The 25,742-nt window shown below is 28.3% G+C and overlaps 1 protein-coding gene across 1 annotated transcript in view; it reads right to left on the bottom strand.

The window, feature by feature from the left end:
• LOC129975135 (uncharacterized) overlaps positions 1 to 23,186 on the bottom strand; it is a 42,188-nt gene extending 19,002 nt beyond the window's left edge. Inside the window, exons 1-8 of the mRNA XM_056088086.1 lie at positions 22,937 to 23,186; positions 17,818 to 17,912; positions 14,559 to 14,713; positions 14,261 to 14,391; positions 6,533 to 6,668; positions 4,539 to 4,639; positions 3,353 to 3,480; positions 2,811 to 2,973 (exon numbers count right to left, since the gene is read on the bottom strand). Of these exons, the coding sequence (XP_055944061.1) occupies positions 2,811 to 2,973; positions 3,353 to 3,480; positions 4,539 to 4,639; positions 6,533 to 6,668; positions 14,261 to 14,391; positions 14,559 to 14,713; positions 17,818 to 17,912; positions 22,937 to 23,027 (1,000 nt within the window). The 5' untranslated portion in view covers positions 23,028 to 23,186. The remainder of the gene's footprint in view (positions 1 to 2,810; positions 2,974 to 3,352; positions 3,481 to 4,538; positions 4,640 to 6,532; positions 6,669 to 14,260; positions 14,392 to 14,558; positions 14,714 to 17,817; positions 17,913 to 22,936) is intronic.
• Positions 23,187 to 25,742: the final 2,556 nt, after the last annotated feature.

The raw sequence follows: 25,742 nt of genomic DNA, 5'->3' as shown, positions 1-25,742 counted from the left end.
GCAAGTTACAGTTTCTACATGCAGAAATCAGATGTTACTAAGTAAGTATTGTCTCCCACATAAGTATAACTCTATTTTGATCAAGGATATTTTTGTAATAACTGTAATCTTTAAGAATTTTAATAAATTCCCATATTGTTATTCCATATTAAATAGTTTTTTTTTTGTTTTTTTTAAATATAAAATTACTCCCATAAAAGAAGCCATACTCCAACTTTAAAAGGAAACAATATATTATTTTTCAAGAAATTTTTATTTTAAAGTGGAAAAAAAATTTTCGTGATGATTACATCATAAAAATATGAAGTAAAAATAATTTGTTTCCAAGAATTAAAATACATTGTGCATTATAATTGTAATACTATAGTTGTTTCCACTAATCATATACAGAATTTTCTTCACCAACAAAATTATCTTTGAATTTTTGAGCCACTTTGGAAATATAAATCTTTATTAAATATTTATAAACATTGTTTTAAAAAAATAAAATTAAATATAATTAAATGAATTAATAAAATTTTTCACAGTTGCATTTTCACAGAATTGTTATAAATACTATAAAAATTTACAAATAAAGGCAAAAATCTCTATTTTCTTTCATTTCTTTATTTATAAGCATAAACATTTTGAATCAAGAAAATACAGCAGATTCATTTACAAATGATTTAGCACTACAATGTGAACTTTTAAATTACAACATATGCTTAAAACAATTAATGTAACACTTTTTAAACTATTTGCTACTTGGATTTGTTGAATTTAATGTAAGAATAAGTATGGCTGGGTATACTGCCTCAGCCACAGTTAAAAAATAAAAATAAAAACAATTATATTAAGAAATTTAAAAAAACTTTCATAAAAAAAATTTGCTTGATATTTCAACTGGTACAATTACATACAAATGTTCATGTTATATTACACCATAATAAGACTAAAAATTAATAAATGAATATTTTAATAAAATCATAAAAAGTAATTGCATTTAAAAACTGGGCAATAATATTAAAATGTTCATGCACCAATATTTGCGAGCCCAAAGACATAAAAGAAATGTATTTCATGAAGGCGAAAATCAGAATATTTAAATAAATTATGAACAATGATTAAATTTGCTTCTTTTTTAAAGTAGGAAGAAACTTGTTCAATGAATGGAAGATTTTTATATGAAAAACTAATTAAAATCAATTTTATATCGATATGGCACATGGGAACACAAGGCCAAAATGAAATAAGGAATTTCATATAAATACAGTTTATAGACGATTGGGATTTCTTGCTATAAAAACAAAAACATTACTTACAAACATTACTTGCATTACTAATTTCAAGTAACTATGACATGGCTTGGAATATCACTTAATAGAATAAGATGTCCCCATTCTGTAGAATTCTTTAAAAATCCAGAACTTCCTTGGCGACAAAGTGCAACTGATTATAAAATGGAAAAGAGTTCCTGTCCCTTTTAATGACATCAAAATGCAGTGAAAAGCATTCTTATTTCTGAATAGCAAACTCAATAGGACTACAAAGAGGGAAACTAGCTCCATTCCATTAAACATGACATTGAGTCTTGGCTTGAATTATATAACAGAAAGCTCGATACAGTTATTACCTGAATGAGAATCGATCACACTCTACTCACACATAGGCTGTTGGGGAAGGACCCACTCCTCAATGTACATCATGCCAATGCCTAATGTCAATTCAGCACATTCTAATAGAATGCTCAAATTTTAATATTCAACATGCATTGTTTTAATTCCTCTAACTTTTTTTAAAAGATATTTTGCATAAAGTACCACACTCTTTATATTTTTTTAAATGATTGAATTTTATTATCATATCTAAATATATATCTTTTGATGTATTAAGGTTAAAACGAGTGGGTTTTTTTTTTTTTTTTTTTGAAGAATAAACAAACTGACTTATGAAATAGGGCAGTTTTAATTGACTTTTTAAAACAAGATATATGTTAACTATGGACCATATGTGAGTAATCAAGAAATGGTTTTCGCACTTGCAACATACATTGCACTTGCAATCATATCACATCAAAACAAAGGAACTTATAATGTCAGTATAAATCATAGACAGTATAGTCATACAAATCAAATAGGTAAAAGAAAATCACCATCAACTCAGATAATAAAGCTGAAAATGATGTATGCAGACAGTAATTAAGTATGCATGTATCAAAAATAATATCATGATTAACATGACCGTTAAGCCAAACTACTATTTACATACAGGAAAATAAATTATAAACTACTACACCTTTGTATTTTAAAATAAACCAGAAATTTGCCAAAAAATTGATACAACAGCATAATATCAAGGGAAAGAAGGAAAAAATAAAACTGGGTAATTAATCTTCATAGATTTATATAGAATTCAATCTCTAATTTAGAATATAAAATTACTTGCCTATTTTCAAAGCCACCATGATAAAGTGGCAAAAAATGCAAACCATTGCCAATCTTATGCATAATAGAACTTGGCAATTTTGGTGTAATCTCAAAATCACCAAGTAAACCTGAAACTCAACTATCTTAATAACTATGTGCCATGTAAATCCATTATCTTGGCAATTTTGGAGTAAATCGATAATTTAAAAAGTACACCCGGGGATCATAAAAATAAACATGCACAATAAAATGTCTAATTCGGGATATGACTGACAATTGGAATTAGTAAATACATAATCTCATAATTAATACACTCAAAATATTTCAGTAAATACAGAAATTTAAAAATATAATCAAGAAACACACAGTAAATATTTTGTTTGGTAAAAAAATCAGTATACTTACCATCAGAAACATTATGTATGATTTCAACGGTATACTTTGGTTGTAGTTTGAAAAATGATGATCCAATTTGAACTATTTTTCGTGGCTGTGGCCACAGTAAATGTAACTTACTGTCAGTTATCAGCGGCAAAGGTGTTAGAAGAAACGGTGGAACATGTACTGTCTTTTACAAAATAAAAGAAAAAATTATTTATCTTCAATTGAACATCTAATATAAAATAAATTGAAACAGGCATAAAATTAATACAAAAGATTCATGCTTATTTTGTCAACAAATACTTATTACAAATTTTGAAAACAAATAAATAATTCAAATTAAACCCTGCAAATTATACGAATATATGAAAGAATAAATAGAAGTTATACTGCACAATCTATTCAGATTTATTTTCATTGCAAGATTTTAATTGTTAATTTTAAAAAATAAAAGATTACTTGAACAATATATATTTTAGCATCTCTTCAAAGCAATATTAGCTAGGAAAAGAACAGAAAATGAATATTTCAAAAACTTTCCCAAAAAGCATTCAAATGAGACTTACAGAGAGTGGAGTATATTTAGATTGATGCTTTGCAGAAGATTCTGAAATTGAATTTAATGATTGGAGGGAAGCACTTAAATTTTCCACATTATCCTTGGATAATTGCTCAGACTGCGAGTCTTCACCACCTATGTACATAAATTCTATCATTAAGAAAATTTTACATTATAGCATTAATATTTTATACATTGAGCTAGAAACTTTACTCTGTGTTTTTTAATATAGCGAGTGCATAGTGAGATATTGCTGTAAAAATAAAATGATGGGTGATTCAAAAGTCACTCACATTTCAAAAATCAATAAAAACATTTCAACATCACATTTCAAATCAATAAAAACTATGCATTACTATAAAACAGAAAACATCCTATACCAAATTTATATATTTATACATTCTGTTATATTTCAAATGTTAACAGACTTTTGAATCTTCTGGTACTTTTAAATACCTTAACCAAAAAGATTAAGCACCTTTGTACATCTATGTATACATAAATTTGGGTATTTTCTAAGCATAGGATGTTTTCTGTTTTATAATAAAATATTTTTATTGAATTTTTTTTTTTAAATTTTAAATGCATATTCTTTAAATTTTAATGTTTATTTCAGTATTTGCAATGTCTTTGTAATACAAATTTATAATACTTCCTATGATAAAACAAATTATGTCTTTCTGGTTTTGACAAAAAAAAAATGTTCATAAAAATTTTAAAAAATAAAAACTATCAATACTAAAAAATTGATTTTAATAAGATTAATAATAAGTATCTGTGATCTTTTTCAATGTTTCTTAAAATTAACATTGATATATCATTTCTGAAAATATTGATAGTGATGTAGAAACATAGAATGACAAAAAATTTTGCATTTTTTTATATATGCACACACAGAAAAATCACATAAATGAATGAACAATGAATTCAAGAATTTCAAATACTTGGTAAAAAAAGAATTTTCAAAATTAACTATCAAGAAGGATTTTTTTAAAAAAAGCTAATGTGCATTTAAGAATAAACAAACTAAAGTTCCTCAGTTAAGAATTAACAACTATTAATGAATTCCACAAAATTATTCACATTATTTTCACAACATTCCTATCTACATACTGCAACAAATGCTTCTCAGTAACAGAATATTTGTATTTAAAATGATTCAGGCAGATTCTGCTTCATATTCAAAAACTTACTTTTTTCAGATTCAGAATCTTTAGGCAAATACTCAGAAAGAAGTTGACTAATTTCTTCATTTCCTTCAGCAATATCCAAGGGAGATTTGTCCATAAATTTCCTGAAAATTGAAGATCAGCATTATATGTCTTGTGATCGAACAGTATAAGGCAGTAGGTTTTCGAAAATAATTTTTTTATATATTTTTGTAATAAGAAAAATATACAAACTTTCTCAGCAATTTGTAAAATAAACAAATGAGCCAAATTTGTATTAAAATTCAAATACTATACTATAGTAAAATCTCAGACATTTTGCATATACATAATATTAAAAATTCAATCATTACAATTTTAATCTTGAGACTTGCATCAATTTTTATATTCTTTGCCTCTCAAAAAACAAAAATTATTTTTGGAAATATGTATGATAACCAAAAAAAGACAAGTTAATCAAATTAATTTTGATTTGTGGCCTTTAGACAAAAAGTGGAAACTTGTATCAAACTTTGAATTGAATTTACCAAAAAGAAAATACACTGTTGGCATAATAACAAATAATGCATCTATCTTTTACCAAAAAAGGAAATACAATTTTGGCATAATAGCAAACAATGCATCTATCTAAATAACCAAAACTTGCAATACAAGCCTTACACCAAAATCATACATCTGTATGAAATTCTGAATAAAATCTTTCAATATGTAAAATGTTTTCCATTAATCTATACATATGAATATAGGCAGAAAAAAGTAACATACTATAAAATTTATCTGAACTTATCTTATTATGAATCTGTCAAAAATTTTGGACTAAGTTTTTAGTCAAGCAAATTGTTTTTATTTGAGCTAGAAAAATAATAGATAAATATAAGGAAATTCATATTTTTAGAATACATCAAATGTCTATATCAGTGTCAAACATAGAATAATGCCTTCAATCGGAAGTAATACTTTTCCAAAATGTGTTCTCAATTTTCTTCAATATACAATCTTCAATACATAATCATTGTGCCATATATTATGCATGGATATTAAATATTTCTATGAATGCAGTAACCAATTTTACAAAAAAAAAAATTAATCAGCATTCAAATAAAAATAATTCAATGCAAGACTTTGATAAGACTTATTATCCACTAGAGGAATTAATTCTGGTGGCTTCATAATGCAGAATTGATTTTGAAAGAAAAATCTTGAAGACATTTAGAGTAATCAGACAAAATAACATATAAAAAATGCATATAATCATGAAATTTATAAATTTATCAATATTCAAAATAATAAAAACATCTAACAGTAGATGTTTAGGTCATTTATCTAAATATGATTTTACATTTCCAACTAGAAATAATAACTTTTTCATGAATAGAGGGAAAGCAATAACAGTAAAGCCCACCAACAGATGTCTGTATTGCGTGGGTGAGAAAAAACACTAAGTGTTAGTAAATGAAAATATTAAAATATGCTGCATGAAATAGTGTAAATCTTCATTCATCCAAATTTATTATAGCCATCTTTACAAAATTAAAATATATTTCAAGTCAGAATGATACTTTTATATCAGCTTTTGTCAAAGTTAAAATTCCACGGAAAAGCAAGGCAGAACAACAACAAAATTTAAAAAAATCACAATGACAGAAAAGTGGTTTTTCAAAAAATATTTAGTACTTACTCCTAATTGCTATTTTTATTATTAGTATTCTATATTACTATTTTTTACATAAAGAACATTCTTAATTTTAAAAAATAAAAAAAAAGTTTTTTAGTAAATCAATTAATATTGTAAAATCTTTCAGGAGGTGTAATGCATTCCAGATGAGAATACAAAAATACAAAAAAATAATAATAATAATTTTCAAATTTATATAATAAATTTATTTTAATAAGCACTTTCATTGTCTTACATTCATTTCTAGAGCCCTACAGTGAAATTAGATCAATCCTATGATCACAATCATTTAATAATAGAGAAAATATATAAAAATGTCAGATTCATAAAAATTATTAAATACCCTTTAGTAGCTTTAAATAATGGATCAGCTCCAGCTGCCAGGAGTAGCTTTATTATTTCAATATTTTTCCGTTGCACAGCTTCGTGCAATGGAGTCACACCCTGACCATTAACAACATTTGGCAGAGCTTTATAATCTATAATTACAAAAAAAAAAAAAAAAATGCATCAAGTTTTACTGATAAAGCAAGTATAAATCTTAAGTACTATGAGAAAAATAATGTTTAAACAAAGGGGGGAAAATCGATTTAAAAAGAAGTTTGGGAATTTCATTCAAACTTATATCAAAACTTAAATCAAACTTATATCAAAGAATTAAACAATCCCAAAACATTTTGAATTTGAAATTTTAGAAAAGTAAATGATCATTTGTTAAATAACTTATCTACAGTCATGCATTTTCAAATCAAATACTTTTATATAAATGGCATACTGATAAAAATTTAATAATGGTACTTAAAAAAAAACTCAGAAACTAAATAATATAAACCTTTTGTTTCTGTTTTCTCTTTTCAAAGAAAACCAAACAAATTACAATTCATTAACATAAACTATGGGACAGAATATGTATCAACAATATCAAAAAGAAGCATTGCAAATAGACCTATTTAGTACAAAAATAATCTAATAATTGGCAAATTATTCAAGTTTGAAATATGCATACTAACAAGAGAGTAATAGATAAGAAAGAATTAAATAGTTGAAAATTCTTTTCAGTTAATACATTCCTGGACATATATGATTACACAAAAGCATTGAAAGTCTCACCTTATGACCTTACAGTTCAACTTCATTTAGTAAGAATGGAAGGTTCTCATACTAAATTCAGTTTTGGGCTATGATGAGATAATACAGTGTTAGACTGCCCACTTACAGGAATCAAATACACATCTTACAATGCAGGCAAATTAAGAGTCTCAATATACAATCAGCTATAATTTGGTTTTAAAGCAAAGTTTGGAGTGCAAGGGTGGTATGGAAGAAATTGGAGTTGAATGCTTTAGCAGAAATAGTTTCTAGCTTTTTTCCCCCAAACCCTTATATTAACCAGTGACACCAAAAAAAACATGTTTCTGTTTTGGGAAGATATATTTTATATTGATGTAACTGATTCATAAAAGTTTTCACTCTTTCATCCCCTTCCTTTTTATAAATCTTAACCCTTTACTTATTGATAAGATTTAGAAATTCTGTCAGTTTTCTCATGGCACTGTATTAATTTAAATGTTTTAAGACCTACTGGGACTTTAAATTCTACTTCTCTAAAGTTTAATCTTTAACTGCTGGATAGCAGTATAAAATTATTTCTCTTTGCGAGCCTGCTATAAACAAGTATATAAGATGATATATAGCAGACTGATGTCTAAAAAATTGAAAATCATCCATGTGTTTGCATATACAAAATATTAATTTATTTTGTAATTTGTTTAGTTATAATATTTGTTCTTCATTTTTTTTCTCTATGTAACATTTTTCATACTATGCACAGAATTATTAGATAAAATTGTTGTTTAACTTCCTGTATTTCTCAAATTTCAATTAAAATATCAAATATTACCAAAAATAATGCAATATTATTTAAAACATAATGCATAATTTTTATGATCATTACCTACTATTAATCTTAATATATATAAATTACGTGTCACGTTGTTTGTCCGCGATGGACTCCTAAACTACTAAACCGATTTTAATCAAATTTGCACACCGTGTGCAGTTTGATCTAATTTAAAAGATAGGATAGCCCTTTTTTTGAATTTTTAATTAGAATTTTAATTTTTAATTAAAAACTAACTTTCCCGCCAAAAAAAACTTTTCATTTTTTCCATCGCCAAATGAGTACCACTTCAGTTTTTTTTCCCAACCGGATAAAGTATCACGAGCTTATGTTTGAATTTTGTTTTACTGTGCACGGTGGCAATTCTCAGAAATAAGATATTTTATTTGAAAATGATTAATTCAAACATTTTAATGGATCACCAATTAATATAATATTCTAAAATTCTGCTTTTTTTAATTATAAAGAAGTTTGGAAAAATACTTGGAGGTGCACACGGATAATTATTACTTTTCGTTTTGAATGAATTCAGATTCTTTATCTGACTGTTTACTAAGAAAAATGCTGTACGGCAATAACATTTGTTACCTTCATTGAAGTTTCAATTAAATGATTTTATTTCTTCTGTTAAGGATATCGTAAAAAAGGTAAGTGAATAAGTTCCTCTAATAGGATAATAAAAAAATATTAACTCATTTGTATGCTAAAAGAAATTTAATCTTTTTTTATATAAATTATTGAAGATATGATAATAAATAATGGTTACAATAATCGTTTCAGTTTTTCATTTCTTTACTAATAAACTGCATGTGCATATCAAGTTATGTCAGCTATCATTCACTTCAGCTACAATGCTTATCATTATTTAATAAATGTTTCTGAAACTGACTTCATTTTGTAAATGAATTTTGAATTATTGCAACAGACAAATGTATCAATGACGGAATAAATCTCATGGCAACTTCATGTGTGGAATATAGCTGAGGAAGCCAGAATCTGTATCACTGAAGTTAGAGGATTTATTATACATCATAAAGGGTTTATACTAAGAAGGAAGGTATTAAGAAGGAACAAATTATTTGTTCATTATTTGACAGTCACAATTATCTGTTAGCTCCAAGTGATTCTATGAAAAAGTAGTACAAAGCTTCTCACACTTTTTCAATAATTGTACAAATATTTTTTTTTTTTCATTATTTTTATTCAACCTCTATTAAAAATTATTTTGCACTCCTCATTTCAATGTGTTATAATAGCACGTTTTTCAGTTTGTTTGTTTTTTAATATTTGAACATTTAAATTATTATTTTCAGTCGAATGCCACCGAAAAAATCTAACCTCAACAACGAGCGGAACAGAGAGGCACGACGCAAACGTGTTGAAAGAGCTCATAAGTCGGCAGAACAAATCACAACAAGAAATGCAGCTCAAAGAATCAGGACAGCAGAGGGTCGTGCACAAGAATCTCAAGAACAGCATGAAGAACGTCTGCGACAGACTATTACGAGAACAAGAGCGGCACGAGAACGAACCATAGCTGCAGCACGAGTACAAGAGCGACAGAGGCAGCAGACCAGCCGCTCATTAATACGTGCATCATTTGTTCGTCTTGCTTTCGAATATGCACCAGATATTAACTACTCTGCGCATCCAAAAATTGGTATCGGTGCCATGGATAAAGTATGTCAATATTGTCAGGCATTGAAATTTCGGAATGAAACACCCGGCATGTGCTGCGCATCAGGAAAAGTTGTGCTGTCACCTCTACCCACTCCGCCGGAACCTTTATTATCCCTTCTTGCTGGCGAATCAGACGATTCAAAATTATTTTTGCGTAAGATACGCAAATTTAATTCTTGCTTCCAAATGACGTCATTTGGGGCAACTAAAATTTGCGATCTCGCATCCAATGGGCGTAATTTTGAAACTACATTCAAAGTACAAGGCCAGGTGTACCATAAAATCGGATCATTGTTGCCAATGCCTGATGATGATCCAAAATTTCTTCAAATTTATTTTATGGGCAATTGTGAAGAGCGCGTGACAACTCGGTGCCAGTATAATTTCATTGACCAAGCAGAGGAAAGAGGGATTGTGATATCGCTGGAAAATTTTTTAGACGATCAGAATCAACTAATTCGATTGTTTAAAAGAGTTTCGCCACGAGTGCAAAATGACAACTATCAAATCGTCATAAAAGCAGACAAAGTACCATTAGGTGAACATGCTGGCAGATTCAACGCTCCAACTGTTGATGAGGTTGCCGTTATTATGGTTGGTGATCCAGTAGACAAAAGAGCTATAAAAATTACACGGCGAGACAACACTGTCAGTACGATTTAAACCCCAATGACATCGGTAATGCTTTCATTTTACCTTCAAGCTACATCGGCAGTCCACGGAACATGCAGGAATACATACAAGATGCAATGACTTACGTACGTCATTACGGCCGACCAGATTTGTTCATTACATTCACATGTAATCCGAATTGGAAAGAGATACAAACTTTACTATTACCAGGACAACAAACAATTCATCGTCATGATATAACTGCACGTGTGTTCAAACAAAAATTGAAATCTTTAATTGATTTTATTGTTAAATATTCAGTTTTTGGTATCACACGTTGTTGGCTGTATTCGATTGAGTGGCAAAAGCGAGGTTTGCCTCATGCCCACATTTTAATTTGGCTTCAAGATAAAATCCGTTCTGAAGAAATTGATCAAATAATTTCAGCCGAAATTCCAGACCCATCAATTGATCAAAAATTGTTCGATATTGTTACCAAACACATGATCCACGGGCCGTGCGGTGCTTTCAACATGACGTCACCATGCATGGAAAATGGAAAATGCAAGAGAAATTTCCCAAAGCGGTATACGAATGACACTATCACGGATATTGATGGTTATCCAATGTATCGCCGCAGAAATACTGATAATGGTGGCCACACATTCACAATGCGACTGCCAAATTTTACAAATCAAGTAGAATTTGACAATCAGTGGGTGGTACCATACTCACCATTACTTTCAAAAACTTATGAGGCTCATATCAATGTCGAGCTTTGCAGTTCTGTAAAATCAATTAAATACATTTGTAAATATGTAAATAAAGGCAGTGATTTGGCCATATTTGAAGTACAAAATATAAATAAAAATGACGAAATAACACGATACCAAATGGGTAGATACATTAGCAGCAACGAAGCTATTTGGCATATTCTTAGCTTTCCCATACACGAAAGAGACCCTTCTGTCCAGCATCTACCAATACATCTTGAAAACGGTCAACGAGTATACTTCAGTGAAGAAAATGTTATCCAAAGAGCGCTTGAGGCTCCAAAAACGATATCAACTGAATTTTTTACATTGTGTAAAAAATCTGATATTTTTGGCCAATTCGCAAAGACATTGATATATAGTGATGTTCCACGTTATTTCACATGGAACAAATCCGGTAAAAAATGGGAGCCACGAAAACAAGCAAAACCACATCCTTCCATTACAGGCATATTCAAAGCTAAGACATTGGGGCGGCTTTACACGGTACATCCGAAGCAACGTGAGTGCTTCTATTTACGTTTGTTATTGGTGAATGTTCCCGGACCAACGTCTTTTGAATTTTTGCGAACATTTAATGGCCGAGTATTCAATACATACCAAGATGCATGCCGTGAACTGCATTTGCTAGAAGACGATAACCATTGGGACTTAACGCTTGCTGATGCTGCGTTAACATCAACGCCCAATAACATTCGTCAGCTGTTTGCAATTATTTTGACGACATGTTATCCATCGCAAGCACAAACTTTGTGGGAAAGATATAAAAATTGTATGACAGAAGACATATTGCACCGAATTAGACAAACAGATCAATGCCAAAACATTGATTATACGCCACAGATGTATAATGAAGCGTTAGTGCTGATCGAGGATTTATGTGTTTTAATTTCAAATTTACCACTTAATCATTATGGTATGCCATCACCTGATCGCCCAGCCACCGACTTAGTCAACACCGATTTACAACGAGAAAAACAATATGACCATGGTATTTTAGCAACAATTATCGTGAACAGTGAGCCATTATTGACAGCAGAACAAAAAATTATTTATGATCGGATTATGCTGACTGTTGCTGCTGAGCAAGGCGGGTTTTTTTTCTTGGACGCACCAGGTGGAACCGGTAAGACATTTTTAATATCATTGATTCTTGCCAAAATACGGTCACAAAGGAAAATCGCATTGGCAGTTGCATCGTCAGGCATTGCGGCTACTTTGCTAGATGGTGGGCGAACGGCACATTCAACATTAAAGCTGCCTTTGGATATTCATAATAAACCAAAAGCAATATGTAACATAAAAAAGAATAGTGGAATAGCTGCAGTGTTGCGTAAGAGTTCAATCATAATTTGGGATGAGTGCACAATGGCTCACAAATATTCACTCGAAGCATTGCATAGAACTATGCAAGATTTAAACGGCAATGATAAACTTTTCGGTGGTGCTATCTTACTTTTGTCTGGTGATTTCCGTCAGACCTTACCGGTTATACCTCGCTCTACTTTCGCGGATGAGGTTAATGCATGTTTAAAACAATCATTCTTATGGCGAAGTGTTGAAACACTTCGATTGGCCATAAACATGCGCGTACAATTGCAAAATGATCCATCAGCACAAATATTTTCTGAACAATTACTAGATATTGGGAACGGTAAAATAGAACTGCAACCAAATACGCAATGCATTAAACTGCCAGACAATTTCTGCACTGTTCTTCAGGGAAAAAATGAATTGATTCAGAGTATTTTTCCGGATATACAGAGTAATTACTTGAATCTTAACTGGCTCAGTGATCGGGCTATTTTGGCAGCCAAAAATGTTGATGTTGAGGAAATTAACTTCCAAATACAACAGTTGTTACCAGGCGATCTGATGTCTTTTAAATCAATCGATACTGTTGTTGATGAAACTGATAGTGTAAATTTTCCAATTGAATTTTTAAATTCACTAGATATACCTGGAATGCCACCACATAACCTTCGATTAAAGATTGGTTCACCTATTATTCTCCTGCGTAATTTAAATCCACCTCGATTATGCAACGGTACGCGTTTGGTCATCAAAAAGATCACCGGAAATGTACTTGAAGCTACCATTTTAACTGGAAAGTTTAAAGGAGAAGTGGTCCTGTTGCCACGTATTCCGATGATACCATCAGAATCTACGATACCCTTCAAAAGGTTACAGTTTCCAATTCGTTTAGCTTTTGCCATGTCTATAAATAAGTCTCAAGGCCAAACAATGTCCATTTGTGGTTTAGATTTGGAAAATCCATGTTTTTCTCATGGGCAACTATATGTTGCATGTTCACGTGTAGGAAAACCGTCAAATCTATTTGTGTTAGCTAAAGACAGGTTAACCAAAAATATTGTGCACCGATTAGTACTAAATTAAATTGAAATTAAAAGTATTTATAATTCAAAATAATAAACATTATTGTCAAAGATTTAAAACTATCTGCCCTACCTACCTCATTTATAAGTTTACGTGTTACCTGTTTTTTACTAACAACTTTGTAATGTACTCATTTGTTACAAACTTGAATACAAAAAATAAAGAAATTTAATTTTTTTTGTATTGATTTTTGCTCAATATCAACGGTAGTAGAAAATCAATCATGGAGGTCACCATGTTTTTTTACAAATGGCATCTGTGTAAAAAAGCATGGTGGTCCCCATGACTGGTGTTCTCCTACCGTTTCCCTTGAATAATTTACTACTATGTAATATAACAGAAACCTTAGCCACAGCAACGAGTGGCCGGGTCTGCTAGTTTTCATATAGTTAATTACCTTGGTGATTATGAAAATTATGCAAGAGGATGCTTACTTGCGACTAAATTATTTACAAAAATTGGCGTAGATTTTAAAAGCTTTTAAGAAACATAAATAATATAAAGGTTTAAGATAGAACAAAATTGCATTTTTCCAACAAAAAGCTAAAACAATTCCATTTAGAATAATCCATCAAAAATCAAAATGGTTTCAGTAATATTCCCTTTATTATAAGAACTGATTAAACTGCTTTAACGTCAATGATTACAAATATATAGAGAAAATAAAATAATAATCAACTGTCTGAAAAATATTTAGAAAGCATAGTACCTATTAAACATTGCACGGCTTCTGGTTTTCCAAAGCAAACAGCCCAATGTAATGCTGTATTCATGCTTTCGGGAGAATCTTGACTATTGACATCAACACCACCAAGTATAAGCAGCTTAATACGATCCAACCTAAAATCACAATAAAAGCATAATTATGCATAAAACAATATATGAACAAAACAATTATATTAAGTATCTAAAATTAAAAAATACATGCTATTGCATTGTAAAAATGAATACAAAGCATGACACCATTAAGAGGAAGAAGAATCATTTTTGTTTTACATAACACTTACTCAGATTTGGCAGAACATTTTAGCAGTTCATCGACATATACTGCAGTCATTGCTTCCGATTGTGTTAGATCAAATGGAGTTTCCCCTTGAGCATTCTCTATATTGGGATTTGCACCTGATGAAAGTAATGTTCTAACAATATCAACATGGTCCAACTAAAAAAAATAATAATAATAAACTTAGTACATAAAGATTTAATGTCAAAATGAAAAATGTAGAAAATGTAAAGATTTGACATATATAAAGACGATTATAATGGAAAATCATTAAAATCATTCATGAATAAAGCAGACTAATGAACAGTCTGCAACATTAACAAATAATAAAAAACAGCAAGTAATAATAACTAGATGAGCTAATGTTTTCTAGCTACCACTAAATTAGATACAAGAATTTTTTCTTACTCTAAGACATAAGTACTAAACTAAAATATTAAAATTTTAAATAAAGGCACTAGGAATGAATGGTACCAAAATGTAAATATTAGATCTTTTATTTTTAATATTTTCTAAAATAAAGAAAAAAGCTAAATGAGTTTTCTGTTATTTCCATCATAAACAGAAATTTATGAATGTGTACTATAAGATTCACTTTGATGACTCTTGTAGTTATTCCAATTAAATTGCACTTTGAATTTAGAAAAATCCTTATTAGCAATTTTATTCCTTTAAATATATTTTATCTGTGTTATGAACTAAAATCTAATCTCCATCTTCATTTTTTTTATTTTATTGCTTTTTTTGTGAAAAAAACATGAGTATTTTTTTCAAAAAAAGGAGTTTTGACACAAAATCTCAAATAATTCAAAAACTATTCAGAGTTTAGCAAATCTTTTAGTTCATAACATAGATAAGGGTGTTATTTATTTAGTGTATAAATATTATTTAAATATATATATTAGAATTTCCAGTAGAAAGTTTACCGTAAGTGTAATTTTTCATTAAAATTTTACTAAAAACTACCAATATTTCAAAAATTAATAATAATTTCATACAAATTACATTTAAATTTAAAGTTTTATGACCCAGTTTAAATAAAAACATCTTTTGTTTAATGAAAATTTAAATATTTTAAAAAAAGTCTCCGAAGGTAGGCACATACCTTAAATTATTAAATCAGCTATCTAAAACATGTCTCGCAGTTTGCACCAGAATATGTTATCAAATAAGTTATATAAGTTAAAATATAAGGGTTTTTTTTGTGTGTGTGTTTAACTAATTAGTTATTAATCTTAGAAGAAAAATTTAAATTAGAAAATATAGACAGTAAAAAAAAACTTATGAGGAGGAATTGTCAGATGTTACAATAGCTTAAATAGGCCTAGAGAAAAATTTTAAAAAGCACAATTTTGGAAAAAATGTTTCAACTTTTCTTCTAACTTGAGCAACATTTTTAGTATTCTACTTAAATATAAGTTACATATAATATATTACATTATAAGTTACATATTACATATAATATTAACTGTCATAAATAGTTAACATAATTCCCAGATTTATTTAAATACTTATTATATACCAGAAATTTTAATATTAAAGATATCGAAGATTAAAATATAACTATTTCCCCAGCAAAATACTTCAAATATTAACATATTATTAACTAAAAAATGCATTCTGGCAACAATTCCTACTGATAGTTACTGAACTGGTTATCATTTCGATGCACCAAGAATAGTAGACTACATCTTTAGAAGAATCAACTGTCCAATTTTAACAAACTTAAATCTTTTTAATGATTTTTTAATATTTGCTTTATAGCCCTATCAACCTGGTTGGCTATTCAAGATAATATGGCAATAAACAAATGGCTGAGATAATCTGTGTGCGTAAACTGTTGTTCTGATCACTTTTTTTCCAGTAACTAGCAATTTGACAAAAAGTGGCCATAAATTTACATTAATTGCACTCTACTCTCTATAATCAATGAATCATCTATGATGTACAACTACATTTTTTAAAAATAAATTTCACTTACAGAAACCAAAAATATCAACTAATAACTATTCATGTTTACAGTCAAAATTTCGTACACCATACCATTGCCAATTTTTTATCCAGCAATTAGTACCGTTTTTATCCTTTAGTACTGAATATGTTAATAGCTTAATAGTCAAGCTCCAAAAAGTAAATATAGGTGTGTTAAGTTATTTTAAAAGATTTGAGATAACAGATAATACAAATAAACTTTTTCCATTGAAGTCTTCATGAATATCTTTAATGATTGGGAAGCAATTCTAAATTAAGATTAACTAAGAAACTATTTAAAACTATCTAATCCATCTTATTATGCTGTATTTTATAGGAAAATGCAGCATAAATGCTGGCTAGTGAATGGAAACTGTCGAAAAAAATAACTGGCAAAGCAATCTAACTTGAACATTCAAAACCAGGATTTTTCTAAAGAGACTTAATATAACAACTCTTTGAAGCTGGTAAACTTAATGAGATACAGCAGATGATTAAAATTATGGTAATCAGACTCTAGGACACATGAAAACGATTACAAGATTTAATAATTAAAGTAAAAAGATTTTATCTTTGGATTTGAGTGGCGAGAAAGGGAAAGCATAGATAAAGTTAATTTATACTGCTCAGTAAATTAACTCCCTTATGACACAAAAAGCTTATTTCCATCAGTTATATCATCATGGAGTAGAGCACCATGTAACAATTCAGTAGATCAAATCTTCACAGAAAATTCTTACAAAATAAAATAACAAATTTAGAAAATATACTATTCATGCTAAGTCATGAAAGAATAAATTTAAAGTTAAGATATGCAAGTTCATTGCCTCAAATAATAAAAAATCATGATCAGCCAATTCTTAAAATGCACGATTGAAATCTTTATTATAATACAGTCACCAAGAAATACTAAATTATCAATCCTTACAATGCGAAAATGAATGTAAATACAAATAATCCATTCAGTTTGATTATTTGAGTTGCAATATTGATAATGAGTTCTTATTGGATTGTATTAGCCATCCAACCACAGAGGGAAGAAGATTTTAAGCCATCAGAAAATAACTTATAAAGACAAAAAAAAAAGCTTATGTAATAAATGCTATAAAACATCAACAAATAACATATTAAATGTAATGCACTATATCTTTTTTAACTCCGTAAATCTTGATAATTACTATTCAATCCAATTATGCATAAATAGCAATTATCATCCAACTAAAATGGTAGTTTATAATTTAAAACTTCAAACAAAATAATATTTGATAAAATAAAATTAAGAATAAAATTACCTTTGTTGCTAAATGTAAAAGAGTCCCAGATGGATTACATATTTCATTTATAACTTGATTAGCTGATATGCTGGTCCCATTTGAAACAGCAGAACCTAGAAATAAAGTATTGCTTTCATTTAATTAAATCATCATTTAATGATATGAATTAACAGAAACTAAAAAATCAATTTCAGTCCATTTTGAATAAGAAAATAAGTTAGGATATTTATATATATAAATCAAAAAGATTGAAACACAGTTTAATTCTTTACCCATTAGAGATAGAAGGGCAATATAAATTGCAAAAGAGTTCAAAATAGGATACAGAATAAGACAAATTACATTAACAAAACATATAACATTAACAAAAAATATTTACCATTCATTTTCAAAAAGTTACACTTTTTTAATTTTTATATGACCTCTCTAGATAAATTTGGTTAATTAGAAAAAAAAATTATCAATCCAACAAGATCATTAGAAAAAAAATTGCATACTGTATCTTTAAAACCAAATGAATTATGATGCAGAAAAAAGAAAGTGATATATACAATTTACATATTACTTAAATGTCCCCCCCCACACACACAGAGAGAAAATAGGGGCCATATACAAATTGATATTATAAATTTTTAGATCATAAATGTGATAGTATGTGTCACGTATGTGCACCATGATAGTATGTCTATATTTAAGGCATAAATGATGCCCTTAAATAAAGCTTTAATAAACAGAGATAAACAATGGTCTGCCTATGTGAGCAGAAGCACACATGCTACCCACAATTTCATTTTATGCAATCTAGCAGCTGATGCACAAAATAAAAAAATCGTACATAAGAATAGATAGACATTTTATAAAATATATTTTAGACAGATCTTTTATTATTATTTCTGGTACTTTAAAAATGTCAGCGGACAATAATATAGAACATATATATTTAGAACTTAAATACGTTTTTAATTTACCATCTTGAGTAAAAAGCAGTTTAAAACTTTCTAGTCATACAATTTTTATCTGAAGTTGATATAAAATAATAATAATTAAATATCTCGCAAAACAAATTAAAATCTGCAAATTTCATTAACACTCTTATACAAGTTTTATTTTCTCACAATTAAGCCTTATCATATAACTAATATTTACATTTATTACAAGTTTCCACTATCAATTAAAATTATAATCAATAAAATTATTAGTAAATTCATATAATACTAAAACATGAACACTGTTCAACAATTAATAATTACATTTAAGTATTTATTATAGATTATATGCAGTTGTAGTTTATAATAAATATGACATATGAATGCAAACCTGGCAATGTGGTTCTCAAGTTCCCATCTAAATTTTGAAAATATTAGAAATATAATTGGAAAACATTTAAAGTATATTTTTTCATCTACTCCAATACATAATTAAGCTTTATGCTCAGTAAATATTGTGGAATTTTTAACCAATAATATTGTTGCTAGCATCAATATGCATTTAGGGGGCAAGCATTATAAACTAGTGTTTGAAGCCGACCCTTGAAAATAAAAATCGAGTGGTATTAGTTAAGAAGATCGGGGGATGGGGGAATATCTGCTTATTCTTTCAAACTGATCCACAGTTTATCAAAGTTTTCTTTAAGTCAGTTTGTCACATTTATAACCAGTGCAGCCACACCATCTTATTGAAAATACATACTTTTTACCAATAATAATGGCAAATTCTCCAAAGATTTTGTTACCATGTCATTCAAAAAGATGTTGCATATATTTTGGGATTGTAAGCATACCTTCATACAGGGCAGATCAGTTTTCCTTTCCAAATTCTGCACCATATGGACACAGAAAACTTCATTTTGTGATTTGTATCTTCATTTTGTGATTTGTATTTCTTGCACAAAAAAGGTTTTGCATTATTCCAATAATGATCCACGTGTGTATTTATTTCCCTATTTTCTGTAAACAAACATTCATCATTCCACATTTGTGTCTTGTTGGATTAACAAGACACAAATTATACAACTGCACTGCAACGATCGAGTATTGATCAAAATCAGGGGGAATCAGTGTTTGAAATCAATGAATACAAAATGGATGCCAATTATGTATTTCAAGTATTCAATCAATTGAGGCTCAAGATGGTCTTATAATTTTGCTTATCTTTCAAATGCTTGTCCATGGATTGGAAGAAAATGTGCAAGAATGTCAGTTTCTTCGTCTTCAGCATACAATCAATTACTCCAAGTGCCAGGTCTCAGACTAAATAAATCGGTAGTTCTTAATTGTCTCATCAGCAGATAAACAAATGTGTATGAAATTTCAAGCAAATTTGGATATTGCAGTCCAATTCCTTAAGAATTTCTGACTTTTAGTGCATGTAGAATAAAGCATTGCTAATTCAAACAGCTCATCATTTGTTAAAAATATCGTAACCCACAACTAGTTTTGCTGTGTTCTTAATTTAACAATTTGAAACTAAACATTGTTGAATGATTTTCAACCCTTATTTTTATATGTATAAGAAAAGTTTGGTTGAGTTGTATTAAAAAAGAAATCATCTGCAATTCACTATGCAGTTTTTAAATATATATATGTATATTAGCAAATATTTGAAAAGGCTAAATTACATTTAAATGGAAAAAAATCTACGAATTAATTTGTCAGAATGGCGTCTTAAAAAATTATGATAAATTTGACAAATTACTTGCATGCATTTATTTTGTATTTTAAATTTTAGAAACAAGAATGGCAGTTTGAACTTTAAAGAGTATGTAATGGTGCTATGAATATGTCCTAAAAAGGCAAAAAGGGTTTTAATGTAAATATTTTCATACATTTTATCTTTTTATAATATGTGACAAATTTTATTCCCATTTTTGGTATATGGTCCCAAAGCAGCATGCTCAATTTTCAATTATAACTCACTCAATTTTAAAGATACGAGTATGTGGTTTCTTATACTAATACTATTGCATTAAAAATTAAAGCTTTCTAATTGACTAAATTTGTCTAGAAAGGTAGCATAAATATTAAGAAAAAGGTTAACTTTTGGAAAATTAAAAGGAAAACTTTTTATTAATGTAGTCTTATTTCATATCTTATTCTGAACTACTTTAAAATTTACATCATCTACTTTTCTCTAATAGGTAAAGAACTAAACCATGTTTCAATCTTTTTGGGATATCATGTTTACATAGAGAGAGAAATGCAAAGTAAAGATATTTACAAAAAATTAAATTAAAGACTATTAATTAATAAATAGCATTAAAAAAAATTTAGATTAAATTTATGCAAGTTAATACAATATTAAGCATTCAAAATTTAAATAAAAATAGATACTAAAACAAAAGAAAATACAGATAATCAAATTAATAATACAAAAAAATTTCATTAAATTATTATATTTATTGATAAATAAGAATATTATTGTATCAGAAAGCAAAGAATTTCTAATATGCAAAGAATAATTTTCATACTGTATAAATGCTTCATCTATCAAGTTACTTGAAATGGTAAATAACAAAGACCTTTAAATAATGACTGATATCATTTTTCTAAATACGAATATCTAAATGTTCAAATGAAAAAATATATGGAAATGATTATAATTGAAAAAAGAGCAATTAAAAAAAACATATTCAATTTAAATCCAAACGAGATGGATAATTAAAAAATCATGTTTCATTCAAATCTTATAATAGTGATAATAAAATATAATCAGTATAGCTTTGATTAATTATTAATACATGAATCATATACATGAAAAATACACAAGAAAAAAGAAAATGCATAAAAAACTGAAACAATTCAGTAACAATGTTTCTTAAGAAGTAAATCATCAGATTTTTTTAAAAAATATCTAATAGTGTAACAGATAAAATAGATTCATGCTAAATATCGGCACTATCCCTTATTGAAATTAAAATTCAATCTACAAATCTTTAACTAAAATACAATTAATTTTAAAGAATCTTCCATTCAACTTATTTCAAGATAACTAAATTACATAAATATTCTTACAATAGAAAAAACAGAACTTTCATCCAACAAAAAGGTTTGAAATGTGCAGTGTTATCCAAGATCTCTAGGAGTAATTGTAAACACTCTTCTTTTTGTCAATCAAAACATTTTACACTTTTATATTTTCTTTAGAACTTAAAAACTGAATATGAATCTTCAGATTCATACTGCACATTAGTTTGATTTTGTATATTGCTTAAAAAATTTTTTTAATTTCATCTTAAACAAGAATTTCAACACAAAAACAGGAAAAGTTTCCTTTGTCTTTCAAATCATAAAAATGATTTCTTGTCCTCTCTCCCAGCAATGAGTTGTTTTTTATTTGTTTTTTTTTTATGTTGTTTTTTTCCCTTTCTCTAAGTTAACAAGAAATCCAGAAATCATATGTAACAATACGGTCAAATATTCATAAAGAATAATATCTTTATGAATATGACAATATCTCAATGTCTTACTAATACAGAAATATACAATATGGTGTAACACTATCAATAGAATAATCTGAGTTTCAGAGATTTTCTTAAATAAAATTCAGAACTGACTCATTTTATAATTTAAAGAATCAACTCATTAAAAGTAATCGGATTAGATTAAAATAATAGATTAATGAGAAGAATTTTTATAACTCTAATTTGTGAACAAATATAGATGAGCTTACAATCAATTTTGAAAATTTTTTATGTCATAACAAGGTTACAGCAATTAAGCAATCTCATATACACAAATACCTAATACAAACAAGAAGTGAAACCATGATTTGTATTTAAATATCAAAAGCAAATTATCAGCAATTATTCCTAAACATATTGAACTTCCATCCATAGGGTATACACAAAACTTACTAGAAACTATTATTTCTACCTCGAGCATATGCGGCACACGCTTAAAAAAGCATTGAAAAGCAAAAATGTTTAACATTCCAGTGTCGTGAAAACAAATTTTATCTCATTATATAAAGCATTTAATAATAAGTAATTACTCGTAAAAGCATTAATAAAAATATTTATTATCTTAAAACGGTAAATTATAGACACGGAAATCTGATGACAATATGCAGTAATAAATGATAAAGAAGTCTGTTACTTGATCTGCATATATTTCATCAAATACCGAAAATGAAAGCTTACCGTTCTCACACATGCTCAAAAGCGAACGAACGATGTCAGTTCGTCCATTGGAAACAGCATTAGATAAGTTATTTAATAATTCTTTGTCCATATTTATTTTTTAAAATATTTAAAATCAACGAAAAATGTAACTTATAAACTAAAAAACGTCAATAAAATTTATTAAATTTTCATCAAACTCGATCTTTTAAAGAAACATATGATTTCGAAATTCTGCAGTTTTGTGTACATTTGACTGAAACACGTTTCAGTCCAGGACGATGGAAAGATTGATGGATTGCTAGCTCTCTACCAATCAGAAGAAAGAAGCCGGCAGTATAATAAACAATTCAACCAATAGAAAAAGAGGCATTAGAAATGTCATAAATTTCGATTACAATTATAAAAGATGAACTCATGATGCTCATTTTTTCTCTAAATAGCAATTAATTGTCATATCAAAAATATAACAAACAGATAATTTTATTGATTATAAATTAGATAAAACTTCATTTAGAGAGGAAAATCCAAAATGAAAGCAAATATAAATCCCAGTAAAGCATGCCCTCTCAATACAATAAGCTAGGCGCATTAATCTTATGTGGTGAAAGCTTATAAGCCAGTTAATAGCTACGCTACAAGAGCAATTGCTTATGTATTGTGGTCATGTTACTGGGCTGCAAACCACAAGGTCCCAGGTTGTATCCTGGCTCATACCAAATTCGTCACACCTAGAACAACGAAAGTTGTCACGATCTACTACAAATAACGATTATTTATTCAAAAAACCATTTTCATTCGAAAGAAGAATATATATAATAATCACTGCAGTACATGTATTATATGAACAATTTATTACATTGTTAAAAGTGAGATTCATTTATAGACAAGATTATTTTCAATAACTATAGTGTAGAGACTCGTGGCATTATTTTTTGCATAAGAATATTATGAGAAGCCGTTAAGATTAGTTTTAATTATGGTAATGTCCCGTTTTGACATAACATTAGGACTATTTTGTACGAATTTCGCACTACTGAACCCCAATCAGTTGCTGAGGACAACACCTGAATTGGACTTTCCTTTCCAAACTCCGCATTATTCAAATGATCCATTTCATCAGATTTAGCTTACAGCATCTAAAATGGATCTGTCGAATGAAAAGATACCTCACATACACGACGGATCTTTAAAGAAATCGTATTTCGAATCTGGAACCCCGCAATCGGTACCTTATCACTAGGCAAACGTACAGATGCAAAATCTACAATTTTTTTAATAACAGATATTTTTGCTTTTGCAATTTTTAAATATTTGTTCCAAATATCTGTTATTTTAATCATACTATTCATTAAAAATTATTAATTAGTATTAAATATATAATTTATTAATTGTAATTAATACTTAACTTAAGTAACGTGTTATCTATTAAAGTGCCTTAAGTTTAATTTATCTATTCCAGCTTACTTTTTAATTTTGAATTTTTTTGAAAACTATTTATTTTATTTATTTACAAGAGTAAAGCATTTTCTGAAAAAGTTTTTAGAAATGTCATTTCTTTAAAATTTTTGCTTTTACTCTATACACTATTGAATTTACATTAATTTTTGTTACACCACATTTCTTTATGGTATTCACAAAAATGTTGCGAATATCATGTTTGCTTCTCGTAACCTCCAGAAAAATAAGATTTTTACTGTATTAATTTTTTTTTTTTATTAACAGTTTTATTTTACTACACTTTCCTTTAAGTTTGCCACAAAAGGCCTCAGGGTTTGAACTTTTTCCACAATTTTTCTATGGGTTAAATTTACTACTGCATTGCCATTAAATGAATGTATATATTCGTTTATGTTCATAAAAATAAAGAAGATACTAATTTGACTTTACAATAAAAAATAAGTAAGAATCTTATATGATGTACAACTGAATTAAAATTCAAAGTTATAACAAACTTGCCGCTATACTCACATTTATTTGTTTTCATTGCACTTACTTTTCTTTAAACTCTGAATAATATTTTACACTTTAAGAAGAATTTTATCAGAAGGTGAACCATGTATCCCATTTATCGTGTACTGAATAACAGAACACTCATCAACAATGGTTTCAGACCGATTCGCAATTTCATACATGGCAATAAAATACTGCATAAAAGTTTCATCCGAGCGCATTTTACGTCTTTCTAGTCATTTATCTACTTCAATAGGTTACTTTATCGGAAAATTCATTAATTAAGGAGTTTTAAAAGCATGATACGAATTTAGATTTCTCTGAAAAAAAGAAAAAAATGATTTACTGCACTGAAAATTAACCTAATTGCAAAGAGTAATTTTTGTTGTTCGTTTTAAAATGGATAAAGCGATCCTCTTCAACATCACAAGGAAAAAAAAACCCTTTTAATAGAGTATGAATCATTTCCTGTGAAGTTTTTACAACTGTCACAGAGATCGCGTAGTAAAAAGCAAAATTGAAGATTTATTTCATTCATCGTTTGGTTGCACAGGCGGTGGTAGAAGGGGGGAAAGGGGGGGGCAATTGCTCCCCTGTTGGCAGCCTCATATATTTACAAAGTACTTTCCCCAACCTTCTTAAGAAACATCATTGTATATTTTCTGCATTCTCTATTGTTCGTATCCGAATTATAACAAATTTTTGTTGAGCACCCGCACTTATTCTCCTCAGATTCGTAACACATCTGAATTCCTGCTCGTTGTTGCAATTTTTACTTAATAAATATTTTAGGTAGATGACTACTCTGAAAAATCGGTTTTTACCGAAATCATTGATTTTATTATTATTATTCTGGATTTGTAAAAAAGTTTAT

This window comes from Argiope bruennichi, chromosome 7, assembly GCF_947563725.1.
Source record: "Argiope bruennichi chromosome 7, qqArgBrue1.1, whole genome shotgun sequence".
NCBI lineage: Eukaryota > Metazoa > Arthropoda > Arachnida > Araneae > Araneidae > Argiope > Argiope bruennichi.
Note: the sequence above shows the minus strand (reverse complement) of the source record. Positions and strands in the feature narration are given on the sequence as shown.